We start from the raw sequence: 25,893 nt of genomic DNA, 5'->3' as shown, positions 1-25,893 counted from the left end.
GGGACAAAGACAAGCTCTCAGTCCTACACGGCCAGGATTAGATTAGACAGTGGGTTTAAGCAAATAGAGCTTGTTTATTTAAAAAAGTGCCAGTGGAGGATCCCCCTCACCCAGACAGGGGTCCTACCAATGTCGTAATATCCTAGAAACATCCTAAAATCCTGGATATATGCTAAAATTCTAGAAATATCCAATGGCCCCTGTTCTCCTGTCATTTTGCAAAAGTGGCCCCAAAGCAAGCTGAGTACCCGTGCTCTAGGAGAATAGACCCTAGGCAGTCAGGTACTTTTGGGGCTCATTAAAACATTTCATTGTCTTACACACCCATCATTAACATAGTGGTTGTGTGTTTAGTTAACCGGCTCAGCAGCAGTGTGTGTTAGGAACTTCAAGGCCGAGATAATGACCAAACACAAACACGTCAAACTCTGCTGCCACTTGTTTATTTGTTTCTTCTTCTGGGTTTTCCCTTCGTGCTCCGGCTCAGTCAGCACATGCTAACCGTGGGCCAAGGCCAAACACCCGCAGGGAGCGACCCTGTCCTCGACACTGCTGCCGAACACATCATGCGGCTTCTCCCTGCCTCCCACTTAACCCTCACCACACACACAAATATGCTCCCAGCTGCCCAAAGACACGAAATATGCCGAGACCAAATAAACATGCCGAGCTGGTGAGGAAATGCGAATAAAATGCTGAGATGTAGAACAAATAAAAAAAAAAAAAAATTCTGTACAAACGCTGAAGCCAGGAGCGATGTTGGCAACGTACCAACACATGCACACTCACACACACACAAACACACACACACACACACACACTGGGGTCTGCGGCAGAGCGAGGTGTCAGAGCCCGTTAGAGGCCTTTGGCTGGACACAGCCCCAGAACAAGCTGGACAAAAGCGTTGCCTGTCTCCCCTCATTAAGTGATTTAAGATCCCGTGTTCCCCCGACTCCTTTCATCGCCGTCCAAAGTGAACACACTCAAAAAGCCCAACAAGACTGCCAGGACCTGCTGACATGAATGGGGTGAAGAGGGGCAGGAAAGCCAAGTTCATGGCGAAGGACCAGGGTCTAAAGCTGAGCTACGCTAGCCATGCCTATTAGCCCGTAAGCAGATGGAGGCGGGAGTTGGAGGACGGGGGGTGGGGGGCATCTAGCTTGAATAAACCGGGGTACGATGGAGGCTTGGCCCCCAAGTGGGAAACAGCAGCCACTTAATCCATTAACAGTCCTTCCACCACAGAAGAAGCAACGTTTTCCCATGAAGGTTTAGTTCAGCAGAAATGTGCCGTTTTCCACATTCCTGGCTAACAAGGCGGCGCTATCTGGGGAGGTGGGAGACGACGGAAAAGACGGAGGAGAGCTGGATGGAACATAAGAGCTGCATCCAAAACCAACCTCATGAGAGCGTCGGTTTTGGTCGAGCCGTGTCATAATTATGAGTGATTAAAGCGCAGTGTATCATATATCACACAGTTAACTGGGATTTGCAATGAAAACTCCATTACTGGGTCTGGATTTGTCAGCAGAGGGGAAATGTACCAAAGGTTTTAGCAGCTGCTGCAAAAGAAATCTTTGTAAGCCATTTTGGTTGATTACTGAACCCTGAAAGTTTCACGTTGTTAAAATAATTGCTTCTACTGCAGAAAAAAAAATCTCCACTTTATAAAGTTATTTTTTCAATTTTAAGCCTTCAAAGTTTTGTTTTGTTGAAACAAGTTGGAAAAAACAACTTTCTAGAATATCAGTATCATTGTTGCACTAGAATAAAGGAAAATTATACTTGTACACTCTAAGAAATAAAGGTTACAAAAGGGTTCATCCTGAAGGGCTGAGGATCTACTTAGAACAATTTGCTTCTGAAAAACTTTTTTTTTTTAAAGAAAGGGTTCTTTGTAAGACAGCGTTACACTGAGAACTAAAACCATGATTAGTGGTAAAGAGACCTATGGGTAATGTAATAAATTGCTTTTTTTAGAGCCCCTCCTCAGTGGGTTCTAGATTAAATCCTTGCAGTATAAAAGGCTTCTCAGTAGAACGTACTGGAGTGGGCTTTGCCTTGGAATATGAAAGGGATCTTGGTAGGATGGCCCAAGTGGGTTCTCGATGAAACCCCTGGAATATTAAAGGTTCCTCTGCAGAACCCCCCAGGGTGGGTTCGAGATTAAACCCTTGGTATATGAAAGGGTTCTCAGTAGAATAGGTGGGCTCTGAATGGCACCCTCAGAAGGTGGACAGGTTCTGGATAGAACACCCAGTGAGGCTTGTGGAAGGAACCATTTCAATACAGAAGGGTTCTCTGTAGAACCTCGTATAGGGGGTTCTGGGTGGAACCTTTCACAGATGATTCTAGGCATTACCCTCTATGTTGGGTTTGAGTTAGATCCCTCTGAAAGTTTTACATTTCTAAGAGTGTGTGCAGGAAATTCAGCCGATGTGCACATGAAACCACTTTTTAAACTTTTAAGGTCTTGATAATAGACAAAAATTCCTTGATAAAATAGTGATTTGTGTGTGTGTGTGTGTGTGTGTGTGTGTGTGTGTGTGTGTGTGTGTAGGGGTGAATTTATGGCAAAACTACACACTGACACACATATATAAACATGCCACACACAGCTTCAATTAACACCTGAAAGGCAGCAGGCTCCTCTGGGTCATTAAGTCATCTGTTAGCGTTCAGATTGAGGCTTTGAGAACGCCTCCTCAGATCCGCCACCATGCATGATCTGCACTTAAGCAACGACTTTCTGCAGCCGCTCTGAGATGCGTTTGATGTCGGTCAACTCTTTGAGAGATGCGACATGCAGAGGAGAGCCCCCGACTGAGCTGACGTCTAGAAACCTATAATTCTGACTCGTGTGATACTGCACAGCGCTGCATCAGAGAGATGGTGCCATGAAAGAAATCTTTAACATATCCGTTAAAGGAAAAGAGCCTAATTGGAGAGTGAGTGTGGTCTGAAATGGACAGTATACAGAGAATGCAGAAAATGCACTATTTGGATTTGGGAGAGAGAGAGAAAAAAAAGATCCCCTGAGCAGCCAAGGTCCAATTAGTGCGGTATACGATGTGGGATCCAAACATTTGTTTACAACAGGCTGTTTTTTTCCCCGGCTCTCTCTCCGGGACAGGGAACCCTGGTCGGATTCCACGGCGGCTCCACAACAGAGTGGGTGTGGCTACACCGCACAAACCTCGGGGCCTTTTGACATTACACTGCGCAACCATGAGGTCAGAGGAAGGCTCTTTCTTCCGAGGCACAAAGGAGTGATTTTTCACTCGCCCCGTGAGAACAGCGGCAAATAATGAACTCTCGGGCCCCTGGTATCACGTTCGGTTTCACACGCGTCAACTCCATTCTGGAGCGGAACAAAAGGGCAGTAGGAGAAACATTTGTGGGGAGGGAACGGCGTGCCCAGGGCATGACATGCAGGGTGAGTTTGGAGCATTTTAAGGCATTTTAAAGGCAATGATACTCATGAGATTAGGAGGAAATTGTTTCTTTTTTTAGACGTACAGAGAAACATGCACGATTAAAGCTGCCAGGCAGACATGCTGATATATCTGAAGGCGTGGTTGAACCCGCAGCTTATGGCAGCAATACAGCATCAACAAAAACAAAAGGTAGAAGCATTTGTGTTGCTCTAAGCAAATATCTAGATTCAAACTGTGAACTGGGTCTTCAAATCACTGAATTCAAGAAGACTCTGCCTGCACAGTATTATATATTGAGATTGTCGAGCTTCAGATTCCTTCATTTCATCCTTTACAACCGTTTTTTTTTTTTTGTTTTTGTCAAAAGAATGTTTAGATTTGTAATAGGAATAAATCGGTTATGAATGTTGCAAACAAACTTGGCTTCAAATTGATTTATCTGCATCTTTTTCTCGTTTCAACTGACTTTTTTTACTCTAGCAAATAGTACCTAGATTTTTAAATACCAACAGATCGTGTAAAACTGATTTTTACCACAATTCTTGAATGTGCCCAATTATGTCTTTTGTAGTGGTGTTTACAACAAACAACATCCTCTTTCGGAAAGTGTGGTCCCGAATATGCATTACGTGCTCTTTTAGGAATCCAATATTTAGTCGTTTTTTTTGTGGTTTTGATTTATTTACCCCAGATTTTCAGCAATATATTCCCGTATTTAAATTAAAAATATTGAGGCCGTAATTAGTGCGCTTTACCTTTAAAGATGCGACAATAGCAAACTGACCAGCTTTGTTTACGTGGCGGGCAAACTGTCCCAGATGTTAGCGACATGTTAGCGAATTTGCTTCACGTTTGACTGTTTGCTTCTGTAGATTTGGAGGAAAATATCCCCATCAAGGTTAAATGAGTAACTTGGTGTAATAATAAGTATCAGAATAACAGGGCTTCACACTGATCAATCAGCTCGCACTCCTGGTGTTTAATCAGCTCATTCGCCTGAATAAATGTACATTTCTGCAAACCACAGATACGCTAAATTTTCTATGTTTCATACGCATCATATAAACGTTTCTAAAGTGATGTAGTTTTGATTTCCTGTACTTGAGCTTGCTTTTGCCATCGGGAAGTGAGGAGGATGGTGAATGGCACAACATCTCGGTGAGATGGCTGCCAAGCTGCAGTCGACAGGTCGAGACGGCCAAACAACAAAACTGGTTGTTTTTCGCTGACTCATTGGCACTGTTTTGGCCAAGAGTGTGCCACCAATATTTGGTATTTTAAGCCCAAGTATGATTTTTAACTAATCATAACCAAGTGGTTTTTGGGCATAAACCTAACCACTCTTCAACCACACCCAACTAGCCACCACGGTTATTAGACACTGATACATGGTTGAATTTAGGTTGTGACGTCATGTTCAATGTCGAGACAAGACTAATGGCAACATCAGTTTGATGCAGAAAACTACGACGGATGACGTCGATATTTTGCGGTTGTGTAGTTACGTAACCAAAATCCAACATCTTCCAAACGTCTCAGTCCAACGTCATCTTGACGTACAATAAAGACATTCAGGTGCACGGTATAGAGAACAAAAGCCAAAATGTCATAATGTTAACTTCCAAACAACAGATTTTAGATCATTAGACAACTAAAATATCATCAACCTAATTATCATTCCAACTGAAAATGTGACGTCTGCCTGATGTAAGAGTAGAAGGTATTTCTGGTGTCATATTCATGACATATTCAATGCTAGCTGGGCAGCGTTATTGAAACATGTTTCAATGGATTCGCAACATAGAAATATAAAAATGTTTTATCCGTGATTTGTAGAGATGTACAATGCCGAAAAAAAATCTGGCAATTGGGTTGTATTGAATTGAACTCGGTTCATTTCCTCTACCTGCTCTTGATGATGGTTGTCAAGTAAATCTGAAAGCTTGACACAAGCTTGCCGCTGCCTGTTCACAGAGTAACTCTACTCTTATACATAATAAATAAGACTGGATCTGTGACGCTTCTTTCTTGCACAGTTTCGGCGTCGACCCGAAACAATGTTTCGCAGACTTTAGCCTCTTTAGGAGTTTCGATTCCTCTAGTTTTTTTTCTTGTTCGACGTACACGCCTGAGACATTTATTATAGACAAAAAAAGTGCAGATCCCTCATCTACTTCCATAGTGTTAAAATGACAAACTGTCTGAATGTGGAGGCAGATGCCACTGAGATATAAAATATCCTCCTAGATACACATACACACATCAATGGAATTTACTGCGCTCAAGACACGGCTGGGACTAAAACCTGCAACTTTCCGAGACACTCTATAACCAGCACCAGCGCTGAGCCAGCCCGCTCTGTGTCATCTGCTCCGCTAAACTATAAAGCATTTGGGAAAGGCCAGACGGATTAGGCTGCAGTTACTCTGACATGAAAAGCTGCACTTAATTCAAAAGCTCTCATGGCTGATTAATCACAAATTATGATCAAACAGCTGACTTACAGGATAAACATATGACACCCCGCACACAAGTCTGCATCTGTGTGTGTCTGCCTGTGTGTGTGTAGGCATGCATGGCCTGTGTAAAAGTATGTGTGTTCGTGCGATCGCAGCGTCTCCCCAAAGTCTGCAGACTCATTTTCCACAGCAGATTAAATGTGTGTCTGCAGCCACAGAGCACGCCGCCAAATTAAAGTCACCAATATGCGCCGACGTTCATCTGTGCAGCATCTGAACCTTTTTTATGATCGCAACCAAAACCATTTTCTCAAAAGAGGGAGAAAAATGTTCCGCACTCCTAAAACAGGTCCAAATTCTGAGGAAGACTTGAAACTTGAATGTCCAGAGTTTTTATGTCTCACACATGGAGGAAGTGACTTCAGCTCAGACCTGGCGGAGAGCGAGGGAGTCAGCTGAGGTGGATTTTTTTGAGGGAACAGAACAAAGCTGTGAAGTCTGAGAAGCTTTAATCGCCCTTCTCGTATCTGATAGCAGAGCGGCAGGAGTCAGCAGCTGGATGAAAAACATCTGGACGACGGGGTTAGAGCAGGATCAGGAGGAGAAGCAGCGGAAAAGCTGAACCGTTTCTGGGTTTCCACGTTTTCAGGAGCTATAAAATGTTGATTTAATACAAATAACAAATTTTGTAATTCTAACAAAGAAATTTTGGTTTAATGCAATAGCGGGAATTTGTGTTGCAATCACAAATTTATCAAACTTGTTTTTATTACAAAAACTATATTTTGAGTGGATTTTTGTGGTTTTTGTGGTGCTCTGACAAATTTGACTTTCACAACTGCATTTTGGGACACAACACCAAATCTGACAAATTCATGAACACTAAAACCTTTTTTGAATCATGACTAAATTTTTGTGGACCCTATGTATGAATGTTGTAATTTTGCCAAATTATGGCGCTATTGATCCAATTTTTTAGAATTTTGACGCTATAAAAAGTGTTGATCATCCCACATAACAAATTTCAGGGACTCTACAAACGATTTTAGGATCCATGTGCACCATAGTATATTTTGGGATAATAATAAAAAATGTGAAAAATTTGGAATTATAAAAGTGCATGTTGGTTTTGCTGCACCAAATTTGTGGATCTTGTGGTGACAGTTTTATGGCTGCAGTAATCATAAATGAAATATTTTTACAAATATTAGCAAATCTGGGGGATTTGCATGCACTATAATATTTTTTTTAATCCGAAATAAATGGGTGCAACATATTTTGAGGTTGCTAAACAAAATGTGAATTCTGATGCTTTAAAAAATGTTGGGATCATCATGCACAACACATTTCAGGGACACTGCACCAGATTTTAGGGTCCAGTTGCATCAAAGTATTTTCAGGTATAATTACATAAAGTCTGAAGCCCTACAACAAATTTTGAGATGATGAAAAATACATGGCGGTTGTACTGGATTGTATGGGATTTTGTGGTGACAAATAAATCACAAATGACACATTTTGGGTACAGGGAAGTAAATTCTGGGACTTTGCATGCACTATAACATATTTTTTCATTCAAATTTTGCATACAAATTATGAGGCTGCTTTGGTAAATGTTGAGATTTTAGTACTGTCACAAATTATCTCAAATAACACACAAATACGCAGTACGCAAATTTTGCCGATTTGCACGCACTGTAACATATTTGTGATTATGTCAATGTTTTAATGTCCCTGTAACTAATGTGTTGTTTATGACCTATATTTTTTTGTTATTACAACTCATTTACACAGTCCTGTGCTTTTACGAGTGCTGGCTGTATCCCAAATAAAAACTTTAGGGAGCATGACACCACATTTGGGGCAATTCGTCTGTGCTATAACATACCGTATTTTGGCATTTAAAACATGAATTTTAGGGAAGATATAAAAACATTGATATTAAATTATGTTAAAATATTACAATTTGGGGTCACAATAATAGAGTTTTGTATATCGTGGCGTTGTTGATGTGAGGATGATCACAGATACTACTTTTGGGGCAGATTTGGGGGTTTTGTATGTACGAAACACAATCAGGGATTTTGTTCAGAATAGATATATTTGTTTCTTTAATAAACAGACTGTGCAGGGCAGGCAGTGCTGCAGTAAAGAGGTTGATTTTTCACTCAGTGATTTTGATTGTCACAAGTTTTAGGTGACTGCTGGGGGAGAAAAAAAGGCGTGAGCTTCCTTGAAAGGAAAGGAAAGGACGGGGAGGGGGAGAAATGAGAAGCCCTGGAAGAGATAATGAGCAAGCGAGAGAGCACGAAAAAGAGAAAGCAAACTCAGCTCGTTGTAACCTTCTAACATTAATACTGTGGCGGACTCCGCCACAGTTTGTGTGTGTCCTTGCCACGATGAATAGACACCATACAGATAGTGATTAATTCAGATAGTTGTTGGCATTTCAGTTTACATCCCCCAGAAAGCAGCAGGCTGCTGCAGCATGAATTCAACATGCTGCATTAAGAGCTTTGCTCCCTTCAGGCTACAGGAATTCTGGGTTATTTCTACCCTGGTGTATCTGGCACAGTTTTGGTTATCTGTGCTCAACGGGCCAATGAAAGCACAGCTGCTCCACGGCCCATTGGCTGCCGCAGGGTTATGGGTTAATCCTGATTGGTGACTTTCTGGAAAGACACACCCCTGTTCTTTTTTTTTTAGTCTTTTTTGGGGGGGCTTGGAACAAATTTGCATATTTATCCATTTCCATTGCAGTGTGGAGGATTTGTAACCTAATTTTGGACATTTTTGGCTACAGCGACAAAGACGTGAATTTACCAAATTTAAAAAAACAGACCTCTCAGGAGGTGATTCAGCCTCCACAGTAGCTCTTCAAAATTCTTAATTCAACACATAAATAATCATTAAAACCATTTAATCATCAACAAAAACTTCACAGTCACGCAGAGTCTTCGCTGTACTTTCGAATAATCAGATAAAAATGTGATTTTTGATTGGAAAAGTCAAGAAAAGAGTCAAACATTGTGCTGCACCATAGCACCACATATCCCACTCCACTGTTGGGTTGCTGGGCAAAATTTAGAACGGGCCTGCCTCCATACAGGAGTGGCTTGGTGGATGGTAAATGTGTGTGACGTCTTAGCCGGCGTGTTTCTCTAACCCCCCTGTGTATCGCGTGTCTAGACCTCACCAGCACTACTTCTGGAAGAACCATGTGACCCAGATGAGCAGTCACAGGACTTCAACGTCCACGCTTAGGCCCATTTTTTTTCTTCGTCTTCTTCGATCAATTCTTTGCCTTTAGTCCGGCCTATAATCAGGCTCAAATAAGTGAATGTGAGGGAAAGTGACAGACGTGGAACCCGGCGCCAACGACGCATGGCTGCATCAAAGCGAGGTTAAACCCTGCTAATACCAGCTCGCTTTTGAATTATTATTAATTTCGTCAGGTTTTTTCAACACTAGTCATAAGACTTGACATCAAATATTTAAAAAAAATAGATATTTCATAAATAAATAAATAAAATTACAATAAATGTAAAATGAATGCATTTACGGTGCTTTATTTTGAGTATGTTTTCCATAATGGGAAAATGTCACTAAATTAATGCTTTTTTTTCCTATTTCTAACACAATTTTCAATAATTTATAAATTTTGGGTCAAACTATCGGCATATTATACACCGAAAAAGTTACAGAAAACATGACAATACCATAAATTCACGAAAATTCAGAAATGCATATACAAAGCATACACACTACAATAAATTGAAAAAGATGATTTTGGTGTACTTTCATTCCAAATAAAATCATGATTTAAATTACAATGTCTCTGCAAAAATTTAAATTTTGTTTTAAGCACATTCTACTAAAATCTTAAATAATTTGTGTTTCAAAAGAATATATAAATCACTAAGAATACAAATATAAATTGTGTATACGCCACAACAGTTAAATAATAATAGAATATCTGTAGATAAAGATAATCTGATAATATTACTTTTAGAAAAAAAACATACATTTTCCTAACACTGCTGAGTTAAATATTTTTTGTTATAATTTAAAAAAATAATAATTCAAATTGCATTTGCTCTCCCTGTGATGTAGATATTACAACTGCTGCCTTACAACCACACCACATTACAGAGATGCCAAAGCTGCACTTAAAAAAACGAAAAACTCCATCAACGAAAAGAAAAAAAAATTAAAAATAATTAGTGAACTTTCAGTGACCAGGCTTTTGCTACTTACAAAAGTCCACTAAAACTTAATAGTCACCTCCATCCAGAGACAGAAATATGAGCAGTGAGCCATAAAGACTTCTGATGGAAACCTAAGCAGCCGGCACACTCAGGAAACAAATAAAACATCTTTATGAGCAGGATTTTATGATCTTAATAGGCACAGTCCCGGTCCAGTGGCCTCTAAGTGCTCTGCTGGACAGGTCTGTGTTTCAGAGCCGACTTCAGACACCGGCTACTGTCTGCAGCGCCACACACAAAACTCACTGCACAACTCACTGTTTTCATTACGCCGGCTGCTGGATAATTAAAAGAACACTTTCACTGCCCGTGAAATTACAATAAATTCCCATTAGCTGGGTTTAATGTACATTTCGCATATTAAGACACGGAATATAAAACTAATGGATACACAACAAATGCTACATGTAGGAGACGCAGCAGACCAGACGCAGTTCTTCAGCACTTTTTTTGGGAGGTGTGGTGATTACTGTGCAAAACATTTTCCAATTTGCTTAATTGCAAAATTATATTTTCTTTAAAAACATGTGAAAGTAATCTGCTAATGAGGGGAAATTATTTCACGATCCAGCACACATGAACAAGTTATTTTCTGGACTAAGCTTGATTAATTCTGTGTTATTCCATGAAACGGACTCTTTTTTTTTTCAGGAGAAAATTCCTTCCCTTGCTTTTACTGATGTATTTTTTCACCATTGCTGGCAGACAGTCGTCTTGTTTTTAGGATTTTGAAGATTCAGTATGAGATTAAATACTAAGTAGTAGTGTTTTTGTTTTTTCTTTTTTTTTTGTTTTTTTTTTGCAGTGCTGTATTTTAAGTTCCTTCAACTTATTTCTCCTGAAAAGTGAGGAATTTAGAAAAAAAATGGTCCGTTAAATCTTAAAAATAATATATTTAAATTTAATTGTTACATAAAATATTTTCAAAAAATGATAACTAATAAAATTGTACTTTATTTTCTTTATTTGGTTTTATTCCTTTAGAATTTTTTAAGTTCTCATTTTCTGACAATCTTTCACAACTGCATTTGTTTTTGAAGTTACTCTGTATTTTTCATGTACCTTTATTCGTTAGTAGTGTTTGCTGTACTGTATTTTAAGTTCTGTCAACTTTTTTCTACTGTAAACTGATGAATTCAGAAAAAAATGGTGTATTAAATCTAAAGAATAAAATACTCAAAATATAATATTATATAAAATATTTGCACTAACAAGCATTTTATTTTATTTTCATTTTTAGTTTTTAATTCTTTAGAATTGACATTATTCATTTCAGATACATTCATTTTTCCCCTTTTTAAATAAAATAAAATTAAAAAAACTGACTTTCTGACATTAAATCAGAGTGAAACTTTTGGGCGAGGTCTGGGGGTGAAACCCGTCTCCTGTTTTTTATTTGTCCCCTCTGTTGAGTCTCTTTGAAGCAGGACGGGACAGGTGACCTTGTCCCTTTTGTTAAACACACAATGCAGCCTTGTTGGGCCATTACTTTCTCTTTGTAGGTGCTCGTCTAGGTGTGATATCCACCCTGTCACTGCTGATAGCGCAAAGTCGACCTGCAGGAACAAAGAGTCCTCTGAGGTCAAAAGCACCCCGAGGTGATTTACAAAATTCCTTTCCAGTTAAAAAGGAATCTCCAGTAAAATCTAATTTTTACACCAGAATCAGATTTACTCGCACAAATAGGAAGAAATGAGGCCGAGGAGAGCTCAGAGAAGCACTAATAACCGGAGAGTCTCTTTCATGAGAGCGTAGTACTCCACTCAAGTGCAGACATCTGATTGGCGGGAAGACGAGAGCTGCGATTGGCTGAGGCGGTGACATATTCTGTGTCGACTCAGCGCTGGGACCTGTTACGCCAGATGCCCTCCTCTCGTCCCCTGCAATGTTTGCAGCCCCACGCACGCGATCCCTCGCTCCGCTTGGCTGCACCCTCTCATCGCATTACTTCTGCTATTCTAACTCCTCCATCAATTATGCACTAGAATAACTCCGGGCCCTGATGGAGCCAAGACATAAAAGGGGATCATCGGCGCTAGCGCTCGCAGCGTCTGCCCAGCGTGTTCCCACCGTGCTGCCGCTGCGACCACGCAGTGATACGAGCGGGCCGAGGTGCCAGCTCGTACAGGGGCAGCGGGGATGGCACACATGGGCGAGTTTGTGCATAAACAGATACATCACAGCTTGTCGCATCATTATTGTGTTAGTAGGTCAATCAGGCTGATTGCAAGCTCACTGCAAAATGGCCGACTCAGCAAAGTCACAAGACCTTATGTGCGGATAATCAAATCTTTTTTTGTGTTTTCTGCTTAAATGAACTTTTTATACAACATCTGCATTAGATTGTTGTTTTAATTGATTTTTGATTGATTTGTTCACAAGAAGCACGTCCAAAGTGTCCAGCTCATATCTCATGAGAGAAAACTAGATGGCTTTACTTTTTATCAAGAATTAAACTAAACTCAAAGTTAGAGAAGATAAAATTAACAAAGCAAGCGTCTTAATATGGTTTTAGAAACCTGTATTTTGTACTTGAGGTTTAATATATAACTTTTTGACCAGTTTTAGGATCAGATAGTGTTTTGTAGAGGCCTGATTGTTATGATACGTTCAGGAAAATCAAGTTACACTGTTTGTTTGATACCAAACAAACAGTGTAGAGAACAGAATATATGTTTGTTTTTAGAGGGGAATTTATTTTTAAAGTGCTCCTCGCAAGTTTGTATGATCCTTTTTATCGCCAGTGTTGCAAAATCACACAATACCCGGCGAAAAAACCCACAATTTATTCACACAAATAAAAGCTGTCAGCGCAGAAAGAATACCTCAACTTGTTTAAAAAAGAAATCTTGAAAACAAATCTGGATTTTGTGGATAGTACATATTGTACATATTTGTACTTTGATAACCCTTTGACGCAGATTTGGGACTCGAAATATTTCACGAAATAAATAAAAATCTATGTGATTTGAAACGATAAAAGAGAGTAAATCCGGTGACTGCACTTGAGAAAAAAAAATGAAGAAAGATGTGACATTACAAAAAAATTAAAAAACAGAAATATTTTCAGTTTTTTTTTTCAAGTTTTTGGAAAATCAGATTTAAAGAACTGAACAAAGAGACATAAATTTCTTCTTTCACGGACATACGCGGCTCCTAAAGATGGAGGGTTCTTTGCAGTAGCTTACTGCCGCATCAGAAAAGATCAGAAAATGCTCAAGTGACTTCCCAGGATTCGTAACCTACTTTTATTCACTGAAACAAAATGGAGTCGAATTTGGAAAATGGCTGCCTGTGCTCCCCGCTCCGCCACACACCACAGTGAAAAGGCGAAGAGGAGGAGAAGTCAGCCACGTCTGTGGAAAGTGCACAGATCCTGGCAGTCTGAGATTTCAATTAATGACCCTGCAACTCAAGTTTTGCGATGATAAAATACCAAAAAACAAGTTAATCGCCGTCATTCATCATCAAAGAAATGCAGGCCGGGGAGAGATTTGTGAAAAAAAAAAAAAAAAAGAAAAAGCCGACACAATGTCGACCCAACTGTTCAAGTCATGGCGGCCCTGACCTGGATTTCTCCTGGTTGCGTGTGAAGGTTTGTCCAGGCGCTATCGTGAGATCATAAACGGCTTTTTTAATATTTCATGGGTCCCAAAGCACCAAGTGTGCTGAAATCCAACAGGAGGAAACACTTTGGGTCTCAACGGACCAGAGAGCCACACAAAAGGTCCCGCAAAGTCACACCAAGTTCATGCAACAACATTTGTTCTTCACACGCAGATACATAACAATTCTCTTTTTAATATTTTTGCACCACGGGAGGCTGAAAACAGTGAAACATGCTAAACCTCTGTTGTGGTTCTGCTCCAAACCATCATCAGATAAACCCTCATACCCGAATGATTACATGAGACATTTGAACCAGAGCAACAAAAGCAATTAGACGGCAGCAGCGTCTCCCACAAACGCATATTTTGCCTCATCAGGGATGTTTTGGTTTGTCTGCGTGGCTGAAAGAAAGACTGCCTGTCGTATGTGCTCGCTCTGTGAATCACACATGATTCAGGAAACCTTGACTGGGACGACTCACACATCAGCTTTGTCTAATTTCTTCCAAGATACACAAAAAGCTAAGAGTCAGCAGCCATTTGAAATCAGGAAATATCGCCCTGATGAGGAGGTGCACATACTTTAACTTTCAGGCCTCCCTCCAAAGCCGCGCTGACCCAAATCTACTTCCAGAAACAATTACTTGGAGGTTTGGCCCCTGCTGTCAAAGTGATCACATCTGAGCCAATTGACATTTCAGCGGTAATCGTATATGATTTCAATCTACCCATGTGCCAATTTTCTCATTACCTCCATTTGTCTTAAACCAGAAGAGACAGCGAGGCCGTCACTGTGCTGACATCACAGCTAACAAGTCGAAACCACAGCAGTTTTTAGTCCAAAGTGAAGCTTAATCACTACAAGACAGTCATTCATTTCTAAATTATCAAATCTGTTCGAGAAAACACTGCAAATTCTTAAACTTTCACTCAGTCCTGATGAATCCACTCAGTCTTAGTGTTCACTAAACTCTGAAGAATTAAGAGTAAATGCACCGTCAACTTCTGCACTGCAGAGAAGTCCACAGTAAGTCAGTTTGTCTTTTGTGACTCATAAAAGTCTGGAAGAAAATATACATCAGTGAGTTTAACTGTAATGATTTCAATCTGCCTCCAATGCAAATCAATTTGTTTCAAGAGTTAACAACAACAAAAAAAAACACAAAAAAAAAGCCAAACCTTGCACCAGAATCACAAAAATAATTAAAACAATTTTGGTGCACTTCACTGTGAAGAGAAACAATTTGATTTAACTTTTCACTCATTACAAAATTACCTCAACTTATCCTCGAAAATTCAGTCAACTTAACATTTTAAGGCATCCTGTACTCTAACCTTTTTAAGCTTAAGCAATAATAATAATAATAATCTTTTTAATTGCAAACATGAAGTGAATAAATCAGAACATAAGACAAATGTTGCTCACTGTTTTGTGGACTCTCGTTTCCACAACAAGTCTGAAAAAACTCATGTTTGATTCATTTTTGGTGTTGAGGGATCTGTAAAGAGACTCTTGCATGGCCAAGCACCCACCCTGCAGTCTTTGATACTCATCCTGTTTACTCTACTTTGAAGAGTAAAGTTTTAATGCAACTTCAATGTCTGCACTGCCAAAAAATCAACCTATTAATAAGTCATTTATGACTCTCGGTGCAATTCAGTTTGTTTCAAGAATGTACTAGTAAGAAGCAAAAAAAAAAAACATAAATAAGGCCAAAAGTTCCACTAGAATCATGAAAATAATCAAAATAACTTTGGTGTGCTATAAAAAAGTAAACATGACATTTACAGTCAATAATACACAAAGACTTCTTGGTAAAATTGAGTGTTTTACAGTGCAAACATTAAAGCCCTTAAAATGGAAAATAAGAAGTATGTTGTGTCACTGTTGTCTTGGACTCAGCACGTCTTGTGTTCTATCATGTTTTATCACTTTTACATGGCCGAGCTCTCAGCGTCTTTCATACTCATCCTTTGTATTTATTCTTCTTTGAAAACTCGAGTGTAAATGCACCATCAGCTTTTACACTGCAAAGAAATCATCCAATTAACGAGTCATGTTGCCTTTTATGACTCAGGACGAATATATAGCAGTGTGTTTTTTTTAAAACCCGTCTCCAGTGCATTTTAATTTGTTTCAAGAATTTTCCTATCAGAAAATAATAAAATAAGACCTAAAATTGCACTAGAGTCAAGAGGATATTTGAACTATAAAGAAAGTGACTTTTAGAGTCACTAATTACAGAGATTTGTGATTACAAATGTGATTTTTACAGTGCAGACATTAAAGTGCATTAAACAGAGCATCAGAAGCACATTGCTCACTGTTTTCTTGGACTCCTGAAGTCTTGACAAACTACATAAACTTATGTTTGATCACTTTCTGGTGTCGAGGCAACTATAAAGGGACTGTAGCACGGCCCAGCACCCACCCTGCAGTCTTTGATACTGTGTGATGCCCTACAAACAGCAGCAGCCTTGCCCCGTCTGTTAGCAGCTTAGTGGCTCTTTAGGACCTTTTTTCGAAGCAGTTTTTCGAGGCTTTACTGCAGTCATTAGGAGCTAAGGCTGATTAATGTGAATGGTCAGGCAGGGCCTGGCTTTCTGAGGGGAGAACAGAGAGGGGTGAAGGGTCCCACAGGAAGTGTTTTGTGTCTCCACACAAAGGGAGGGCTGACCTCTTAAGCCCCTTAGAGCCTCTTTGCTAATACCCTCACCGGTGCCTACAAAGACACAGGGGATGCCATTTCACCACTCACATTTTTAACAGCGTGCACAAAAAAAAGCCCCACTAAGATTAAAACGGCAGAAAAGTGAACCTCTGTGCAGCGGAGTGAGACTGTGAGATTAGGCCTGAAGAGTCCCCCCGCTAATCCATTGACTGCCGCGCATATCAAACGCAGGATGCCAAACTCTCACAGTATCACATCTGGACACAATGAGCCTTATCTAGTTGTTTTTTTGTCATAAAAGTTTTTGTTTTTCTCAGACAAGTGAAAAATCAACGAGTAGAGAAACATCATTTAAACTTGTCAACGTGTGTTGTGTAATTACTACATTCAAGTGGCAGTTTCCTTGCTTTCAAGACAATAAATCAGGATCAATTCTGGAAAAATCTAGAAACAAATCGACTATTATATTGAAAAAAGGGTGATTTAATCATATCACTGACAGTTTTTCTTCAGGTTTTCTGGATCAAGACAAAATCCCAGCGCTCTGTGCCCTCTTACTTTATTCTGTCTTCTCTCAAGAAACTGACATTCAGTTCTAGAAAACTGCTAAGACAAGTTGATTTTTGTCTAAAACTGGCCAAAATAATCAAACCACCAAAGATTTTTTTTTCATTTTCTAGATCAAGAGGTTCCAGAAAATTACTGAAACAAGTTCTATTAAGAGCAGGTTAAATATTGTGTGCTGTATGGACAGATATTTTCACTTTCAAGTAAAATTCTCAAGAATAGAGAGTGATTCGTCTCGATTCAGCAATTTACCTTCTGCTGTCTTCTATCAAGATACTGAAAATCAGTTCTCGAAAAAACGTTGTTACAAGCTGATTTTTATTAGTAGTTATCTTGCTTCACTGGTTACCTAATCACCCATTTTAAGTTACAAAAAAATTAAGATAAAAATGTGGGTTTTTTTGAGTCTCAAGACACTGAGACGCAGTTCTAGAAAACTTTTGAAAGAAGATGATTTGTGTCAAAAACTGGCTGAAACAATCAAAATTCTGGAAATAGGTTGACTTATATTAGAATCTGGCTGTCAATCATGCTCCGAATTTGTTGCTCTTGTTATAGAAAACAAGACCTTTGGGACAATTAAAGACTTAAAGATGGAAACTCTTGTGATGAAAAACAAAAACAGCAAAAGGAAAGAAAAGGCACCAACTTGCATCAAAGTGATTGCAATCGCAGTGCATTTGCTGTGTCAGAACTCGAGAGAAACATCGCCACAAACCAATAAAGCGGCCACACTTATTAGTAACCCCTCGTCACTCCTTCCTGTCAATCACAGTCTGGCAGCCTGAGGGCCTCGCCTTATTAGTCAGAGCGTAAAGGGCGGGCTGGGGCAGCTCTTCTCTGCAGGCGGGGTCGTAGAGAGCATGGGGAATGACGGGCGTCTCCACAGGACGACTCTGCAGAGAGCTGAGTGTATGGAGCTCTGTCTTATTAAGCACATTCTGTAAGGTACAACTGATTAAAGTCCTCCGAGTGGCCGGACACTGACATGTTATGAGAAAGTGAGTGAGGGAGATTTCCATCTGTGATGCGACGCTCTTTCATTTCGAGCGCCGAGAGACTGAAGTGCTGCGAGGAGGCTTAATGCTCCTGCACTTTGTAATAAAATGGAAGGTAAACCTCAGATAAGAAGCCTCTCATCCTCAGTTTATTGATGGTTTGTGAACCCTCTCTGCAGGAAATCACATCCAGTCAGCTCGCTTTGATGCCTTTTGAGATTGACACTTCCTCAGGGTGGAAACATTCACTCTGACCCCACCCCGGGACTCTGCAGCCTGGACACTGTTCCCCTGTCGTAGCCTCTGGCCTCTTAGGAGGAAGTTTCTCTCACCCCCGCGCCTGTATTGTCCCTCCTGTTATAATCCCCCTGCCCCACCTCAGATAACATATGCACACTCTCTACAACCACCTCTCCTGTCTCCTCCTTCTCCCAGTCTGTCTCTCTGTAAAAGCCGGCTATGGGCCGCTGAGTACGAGCGGAACAATGGCGGCCTTTCAGGCGCTCTGTGCTGGCGCTGGGAGAGGGCTGCGGTCCTGAGACCCAGTCAATATTTGGACGTGGTTGCCTTTTTGTGTCCGTTTTTTTTTTTTAATCCAAGCGGAACCAAGCGGCAGGGAGCCGGGGAAAAGGCTGAGAGGGGAAAGCGAGGGTAAACACTGGGAACAATGCAAACGGGGCAACTCACAATGCCACTGGGAAACTATCACAACATCAGCTCGCCACCAAGTGAAAAATGGAGTATTGTTACTTTAAGTGGAGATTAAAAAGAGAGCGTAAGTAAGAAAAGCAAATAACGGAGGTCATTCTGCTATGAGAAGAAATTTGTGCAAGTGTCGAGGAGCTTGCTTCTAGGGAGGCACGATACAGGACTTTTTTGCCGATATCCAATATGCCGATATAAAACAATTACAGCTGTCAAATGATTATTTTTTTAACTGCAAGTAATTGCAGAACTTCTGTAGTTCATCGCGATTAACGCGATCTAATTTTTTGATTGCATGTTTTCAGTTCCATTATTTTGCATTAAAAACAGTTATAAAATCCATATTAACAAGGTAAAGCAGTTCCTACCAGACCATCTTTATTAGGAATCAAATTACAGCAAAAAATACATAGGACTGTCATAAAGTGCTTGTAAAGGGGAGACTCATGGGTACCCACAGAACCCATTTTCACTAAGATATCTGGAGGTCAAAGGTCAAGGGACCCCTGTGAAATGGCCATGCTATTTTTCCATTGCCAAAATTTAGCCTAATTTTGGAGTGTGATTTCGCCCCATTACTGCTACTATTACATGGTTGATACCAACGGATTCCACAAGTCCTCTAGTTTAATATGATACCAGTATAATCATTCAAAAACTCAGCCCGACACAGCCTCTTAAAAATGTTCATGTCAGCTGCTGATTAATTAATTCATACCGATATTGATATATCCACTTTTACCACCAAATTTTAGCGATCAAGTCTGCTCTTTTGTGGAATTAACATCATATTATACATACTCTTATCCCACCAAGAGATGGACACATGAAATAAAATGCTTTTTCAATGTATATAATATTCATTTATTGCGCAAAATAAGAAAAAAACTTCAATTTCAAGTTAATGTTTTGTATATGTTCATCTATCAGTAGAAATCAGCATCCTGGCACATTCCAGTATTTAATTTTAACGCCAATGCTTGCCAATTCCAACAATGTGCCAATATTATCAACCCTACTTTCTACCATTTTTTTAGCTTTTACCTCAACCAAAGGCAATCAGGTATGTCCAGAAACTAAGAGGGCAAAGACATTTTGAGGGTCTTTGAGGGTCTTTTAAGTCACTTATCTCACACATGAAAACAGGCCACTGGAACCATTCTTTGATTGTCTTATGGACAGATATGTTGCATCTGCTGGCTGAAGCTTTAGATGGGCATTATCAGGGATTAAAGGAAACCCCTGGGGTGACAGTGCTCTCCCTGAATGCTGGAATCCCTCTCTCCCCCAGCTGTCAGGTCCTTAGTCCCACCCAATGAGGTGCTTTGATGACGAGGGGTATCAGTTTCCATGGCGTCGGAGACACAAACAGCTTGGGAGATTAAGGACGGAACTCGGCCCTGATTCTCCGTTGATCCCACCTATCAGCAACAAATAAACACCTTGGGCCACGGCAACGCCTGCGTGCGGACCATATGGACCCGGTGGGTTTTAATGAAGCAGCTAAATAGCTGGTGAGCAGGGAATTCGCTAATAGCTCCTTGTCAGAGCAGCAGTAAATACCCAACCCGTACTCTTTATTCCATCATTTGGTTGCCGACACAGACGGCGAAGCTGACAGGGAACATCTGTGGCTCATTTTTCTTACATGAGCTTTTCCACCGCGAAACGCTACAGTTTTTATTTTCCGGGTTTTGATTTCTCGTCTTCATTGGGAGGTTTTTGTCTCCGTGCCATTTTCTTGTAAAGCATACAGACTTTATAAGCTGTAACCAATTACTTTATTGGTGGTTGAACCTCGCATTCAACCACCAAAGACTTTATTGATCACACAAAAAGGACAACTGCTTGAATCCTTTAATCTAAACTAATAATGCACCCTTTAAAGGGTTTATCAGTGGTAACTAATGGCTTTATTAGTGGTTACTAAATCGTTTATTGATACTTATAAATCTTGAATAATCTCTGAAGGATTGTACTCTTACGAGAATCAATTTAACAACTTTTTAACATTTGCAACTTGCTAATAAGGCTTTATAAGTTGTAAAAAAAACTTTAATACTGTTAATAAATCTGTTATTAATGTTTCATAAACCATAAATATATGCCACAACAATCCGATTGACTAACCTTTCGCAACTCATGATGTAACTAATGATTATTTCCAGTCAATTAATAAATTACATTTTAAAAAATGTTAATCGATGTTTCCAAAGCCAAAGATGACGCGCTCAGATGTCTCATCTTGTCCACAATCTAAAGATATTCACTTTACTGTCAAATATGAGAAAAGAAACCAGAATATATTCAAATTTTAGAATCATAATTTTGACTTTTTTTTTTTAAATTACTCAAACAGTTAATCGATTACTTAATAAGTTGGTGATTGATTTAATAGTTGACAACTAATCAATTCAATTAATTGTTGCAATTCAGTTTATTACAACGTAACTTTATCGTTGTCAGTGTGACAGTGGCTACAGTATAACAGCTGTTACACATAATTCTTCATTATCACAATAAAAGCATGACATGTCTACAACTAAGTCATGCGCTTTTCTTAACTTTAACTTTTTGGTATGCTTTTTTTACTTTCTAGCAAACCATGAAGTGTATATTTATATGAATGAATGATTTTTTAAATTATTGTTTCTGTATTATTGTGGAAACAGTTCTTCACAGCCCCCATGAGCTTATAAGACACCATGAAAGAAGCCGGGACCAGAGTCCAACGTTCATATATTCAGTCCACATTAAGATGGAAAATTAAGCAAAGTGACAGAAGCATCCTACATAATCAAATTATTTTTGTGTAAGACAGAGTTCATGGATCCCTTAAAGAAATTTACTGTGACGCACTGAAAAAATAAAATAAATTCTAATTAAACAATCTACTTCCCCCCCTTTTCAATGTTTTTTAGTGTATAATTTTAGAAACTCATTTAAAAAGGGGTTCTTTCACTACAATAATACATTAAGAGAATAGTTGCAGATGTCAATAAGTTGTTTATTTATTGTTGCACAATGCAAGATTTTTTTTTCATAAGGTTCGAGGTGAAACTTCCCATTGGAGGGGGTCTGCTTTGTTCCAGAGAAAACTGTTCTGAAAAATGGCTTCTTACTGATCTATATACATGATCAAATTATTTAGTAATATTAATAAAGCCATTTGTGACAACTTTTATCAAGTCCGCCTTATTAGAAAGTGGGACCAAGTACTTAGAATTCATAAATTTGTAGAACCAGTACCTTGTAGTACAGCCGCTACGCATCACTTCTCATGAGAGTATCTGAAACCATTCTGCGTCTACAACTAAAAGGAGTCACAACTGTGCTTCGCAACATTCTCTTTACAGATTTTTTTCTTTGGTGAAATTTGTACATTTTTTTTAGGATTATGTCTAAATCAGGAGCATTCCCAGACTTGCAAAACCTGCACAGCAACTATGTGCACACTCAGACTAATGCACTGACTGTTCGTAGACTGAAAATGCAAAATATTGCACTGCAGCCTCTACACTGAGTGAATTACATTTGAATGACCAAAATGGCACAATTATCTAAAGCACTTTTGATTCTTTTTGAGGCGATCTGGCACCGAAACAACAACTAGGAGTCATTACATCAATTGTGTCTCAGCAGTTTCTTTCTAACAAGGCTCCCTGATACCAGAGTTTCATTTAATTTCATTAAGTAGCTTATACTAGCCCAGCTACTAGCTGTCACTGCTTTTCAAACTCTGGGCGAAGCTGAGCCATCCTCAGGGCTGTAAATCCCTCCTCCTCCTCCGCTCAGAGTCCTGCTCGTCTGAGCCTAATCAGCAACAAGCATCAGCAGCGCGGGGAGATGTTTCCCCAAGATGAAAGTGCAGCAAACACGGACACACGTTTATCTAAATTACCAAAAAAAAAGGTTCCCCTCAGCCCCTTTTGAAACAATAGAAAAACATGAAAATGTCATCACATTTCCATTTTTCACGACTCACTTCCCATTTCAATTCCAGAGCTCCTGTAGGGGATTTCATGAATGGCTGAGTATGGACTGCTGCTCCGGATGCAGTTTTTCCCCACTTTGGTCAAATATGCAGCAGAGGAGGCAGAAGAGGGGGGTACGAAAGCTCATCTGGAAGTTGGGACTGTACCGCAGCAGGTTCCCAGGGCTCCAATACTGAGTATGGTTACATTAAACAGCAGGGATCCGGGGCCCGAGAGCTTGTATGGAATACTGTTAGGTTCTGCTGCAGGTCAGGAGGCCCCCAGGCTTTGAGCACGGCCCTCTCTTATATTATACAGCCGGGGTCAGGTTTAGATTAAAGTCATGAATGAGAAAAGGAGAGTCATTTAGAGTTACTCATTTATTTAGCCCCCATTCTGCAGAGACAAAGCCCAGGCGGGGTGCCGAGCCGGGGCCGTCACCGGGCCCCATGGCCGGCGGTACTGCCCCGGTTTTGACCCTGACAACGGTCCCCTCTGTGCTGCTTAACCCGCAACTTGCCTGGTTACTACCACGTGTGTGACCTCAGCATGTGTGGATCTCTCACAAGACCGAGCACCACGCTGAGCCTTGGCCGCAGCTGAAATACCCCTGTGTACCCCCTTATTGTCTGCCCCAGCGTGGGCCGGGAGGGGGGCAGAAGAGGCAGAGGGAGGGGGGACACTTGGACGGGGGAGCATGGCAACGAAGAAACCAGACTTGGGAACTGTTTGAATGCCAAGACGGGAAAAAAAAGAACCTGCAGCCTGTGAGTGGGACAGAAAGCTGTTATCAGATATGTATCTGTCCGCTAGCGGAGCAGGAACTCCATCAGCCTTTGATGGCACAACCAACTGATTTGCATTTGTATCACTAACACCCTGTCAGCTCAACTCCTCTGAAGCCCAACAGACCAGTTTCTCATCCCTGAGAAAATGATATAAATGTCTTTTCTTCTCTTTTGACTCATACAGAAACTGTAGCCAGCTAATACCAGAGTTAAAGTACTCCTGTCCAACTGAAACAGAGTGACACACACTCATTATATCACTATGTGCTCCGGAGCCAAGAGTGAAGCACTGAGTCACCAAGGAAGGTGGCCTGGCACACTCAGGAGGGAGTTTGGGAAGAGAAGTGTCACTTTTTGTAGGATCTGAGCTCATATGAAAAGACTTTTGGGGGGGAAATTTGCAATAATTAAACCAACAAGCTCCCTAAAGTTTTAAACAGCACCAAGAGCACAAGAAAATACACTTTATCTGCACTTTCTAAGCAAAGCAGCCCATCACTGAAATAGAATAATAAACCACATAAACTCTAACTTTTTTAACTTTAAATTTCTCAAGTCTCCCAATGACTCTCCATTTGGCACAAAACCAATTCTATCAATTCTAATTCATGGCAGCAGACTGAAAGCCACTCAGCATTATTTGAACGCAGCGGCACAGCTCAGCTGAATGTAATTTCTGTCTAAGGCTCACTCATATATTTCATTTTCGACCTGAACATGCAGCAAACATTGAACATAAATGCGTAATTGCGCGTAATGGTGCGTAATAGCGAGCAGCTTGTGTGAAAACGCCGTGTTCCTCTGTCAGGTGTGATTTATGCTGCTCGGCGTGCACACTTGATTACAAAGATGATTCAGATATGGAGGATTATTAAACTGGAATGATCACAGCAGTCCATCAGAGGGCAACAAATAAAGGTTGTAGTCGAGGGAACCTTGCAAACATGAATTGATCAAGCTTGTGTGCGCCGGAGGAGACTTTATAACGGTGTTACTTCAATGCAAATGTTACATTGTGATATGCATGTTGCAGATTGATGTAAGAATAGGTCAGCTCTTAAAATGTAAATATTTCAAGTAACGTTTTATTCAGCTTCCCCCAAGTGGATTACTTGAGATAAATGGAGCTCAGAGCGTACACGCTGTATCCAGCCACCCAACAATTAAACTACTATAAAGCGGTTCGAGTGCAGCTTCAACCGGGCAACGTCAAGGGTGAAATCCGCCACCTCCTGCGGGCGCAGAGAGCCCATGTGTGCCCGTGCGTCCATGCGAGAGAGCGCGGGCCAGCGGGCGGCTTTACTTACTTGGGGTTGGTCCGGTTCCAATAGACGGCGTATCGATCGGACACCACCTTGGACGCCGGGTCCTGGCCGTACACACACATCACAATGATGAGGATGAGGAAGAGGATCATGTCCACCTGCGGCATATTTGCTCTGGAACTCCGGTGAAGCCAAATTGATTACAGTCCCTCCTCTGGTTCAGGTTCTGATGGATATAGTAGTGAGATGCTGTGATGAGAGTCCACTTTTTAGTCCAGCTCAGATGTAGCTCCCTCCTTAGTGTTTATGACACAATTAACGCGATGTCTTACTATTCTGTGACAGCAATTTCTTGCTCAGTCCACGTTTTGACAGTCCGATCAATTACTTTGCACCAAACGCTCACTCTTCCCTCGCTTCACTGAAAACCTGTTCTACTTAAAGTAGTGAACAGACGCTGGAAATCCACAATATTTCTGCCTGAACAATCTTCCTCCGACTCAACTCCGCTCCGCGCAGCCAACAGTTTCTCCAACTCGCCTTGAATTTCCCACAGAGGAGCTACGCGGTTGGGGGGAAAAAATACAAAAAACAGAGAATAAATGTCCCACAATTTAAAGATAAAGAAATCAGTGGCGCAGTCCTTGTGCTGTCGCTTTTTCCAGCAGCTCCGGATCTCTCCTCCTGTTCGCAGTGAATCACCCAAGAAGCCAAAAAGAAAGAAATCAGCAGCTTCAGCTCCGGCTGAACCCGCAGCTGCCCTGCCGATCAACAACAACACACGCAGTGAATTAAACCTCTGCGTAAACGCGCACAATCTCCGGGTTAAATGTCCCCCGACGAGCGGCTCCGCAACATCACCGAGAGCGCACGAGAAGCGGTGTTAACAATGTGGATGAACCAAAGCAAGTCTGCAGCGCTCTGGCTCCTGCGGCCATGCTCACCCGGACCAACCCCCCCTCCTCCAACCCCCCTCGACCCCCCCCCCCCCCCCCCCCCCCCCTTTCTCCCTCCCTCCTACTGTGCCAGTCGGAGCACACTGCAAGAAGTGTTTGTCTTTGCCGTTTGGGCATTAAATTTAAGTGACAGTTGAATCTTCTGGGGTATATTAAATTAGGCTTCATGCAAATGGATGAATCCGCAGAACTCGGT

At 40.8% G+C, this 25,893-nt stretch overlaps 1 protein-coding gene across 1 annotated transcript in view; it reads right to left on the bottom strand.

The window, feature by feature from the left end:
- Positions 1-25,664, bottom strand: part of LOC121959725 (ephrin-A5b-like) — an 83,958-nt gene extending 58,294 nt beyond the window's left edge. The window contains exon 1 of the mRNA XM_042509194.1: positions 24,784-25,664. Within this exon, the coding sequence (XP_042365128.1) occupies positions 24,784-24,908 (125 nt within the window). The 5' untranslated portion in view covers positions 24,909-25,664. The remainder of the gene's footprint in view (positions 1-24,783) is intronic.
- Positions 25,665-25,893: the final 229 nt, after the last annotated feature.

This window comes from Plectropomus leopardus, chromosome 20 (assembly GCF_008729295.1).
Source record: "Plectropomus leopardus isolate mb chromosome 20, YSFRI_Pleo_2.0, whole genome shotgun sequence".
In the NCBI taxonomy this organism is placed as follows: Eukaryota; Metazoa; Chordata; class Actinopteri; order Perciformes; family Serranidae; genus Plectropomus; species Plectropomus leopardus.
The sequence above is the reverse complement of the archived record's forward strand: the minus strand, read 5'-3'. Positions and strand labels throughout refer to the sequence as shown.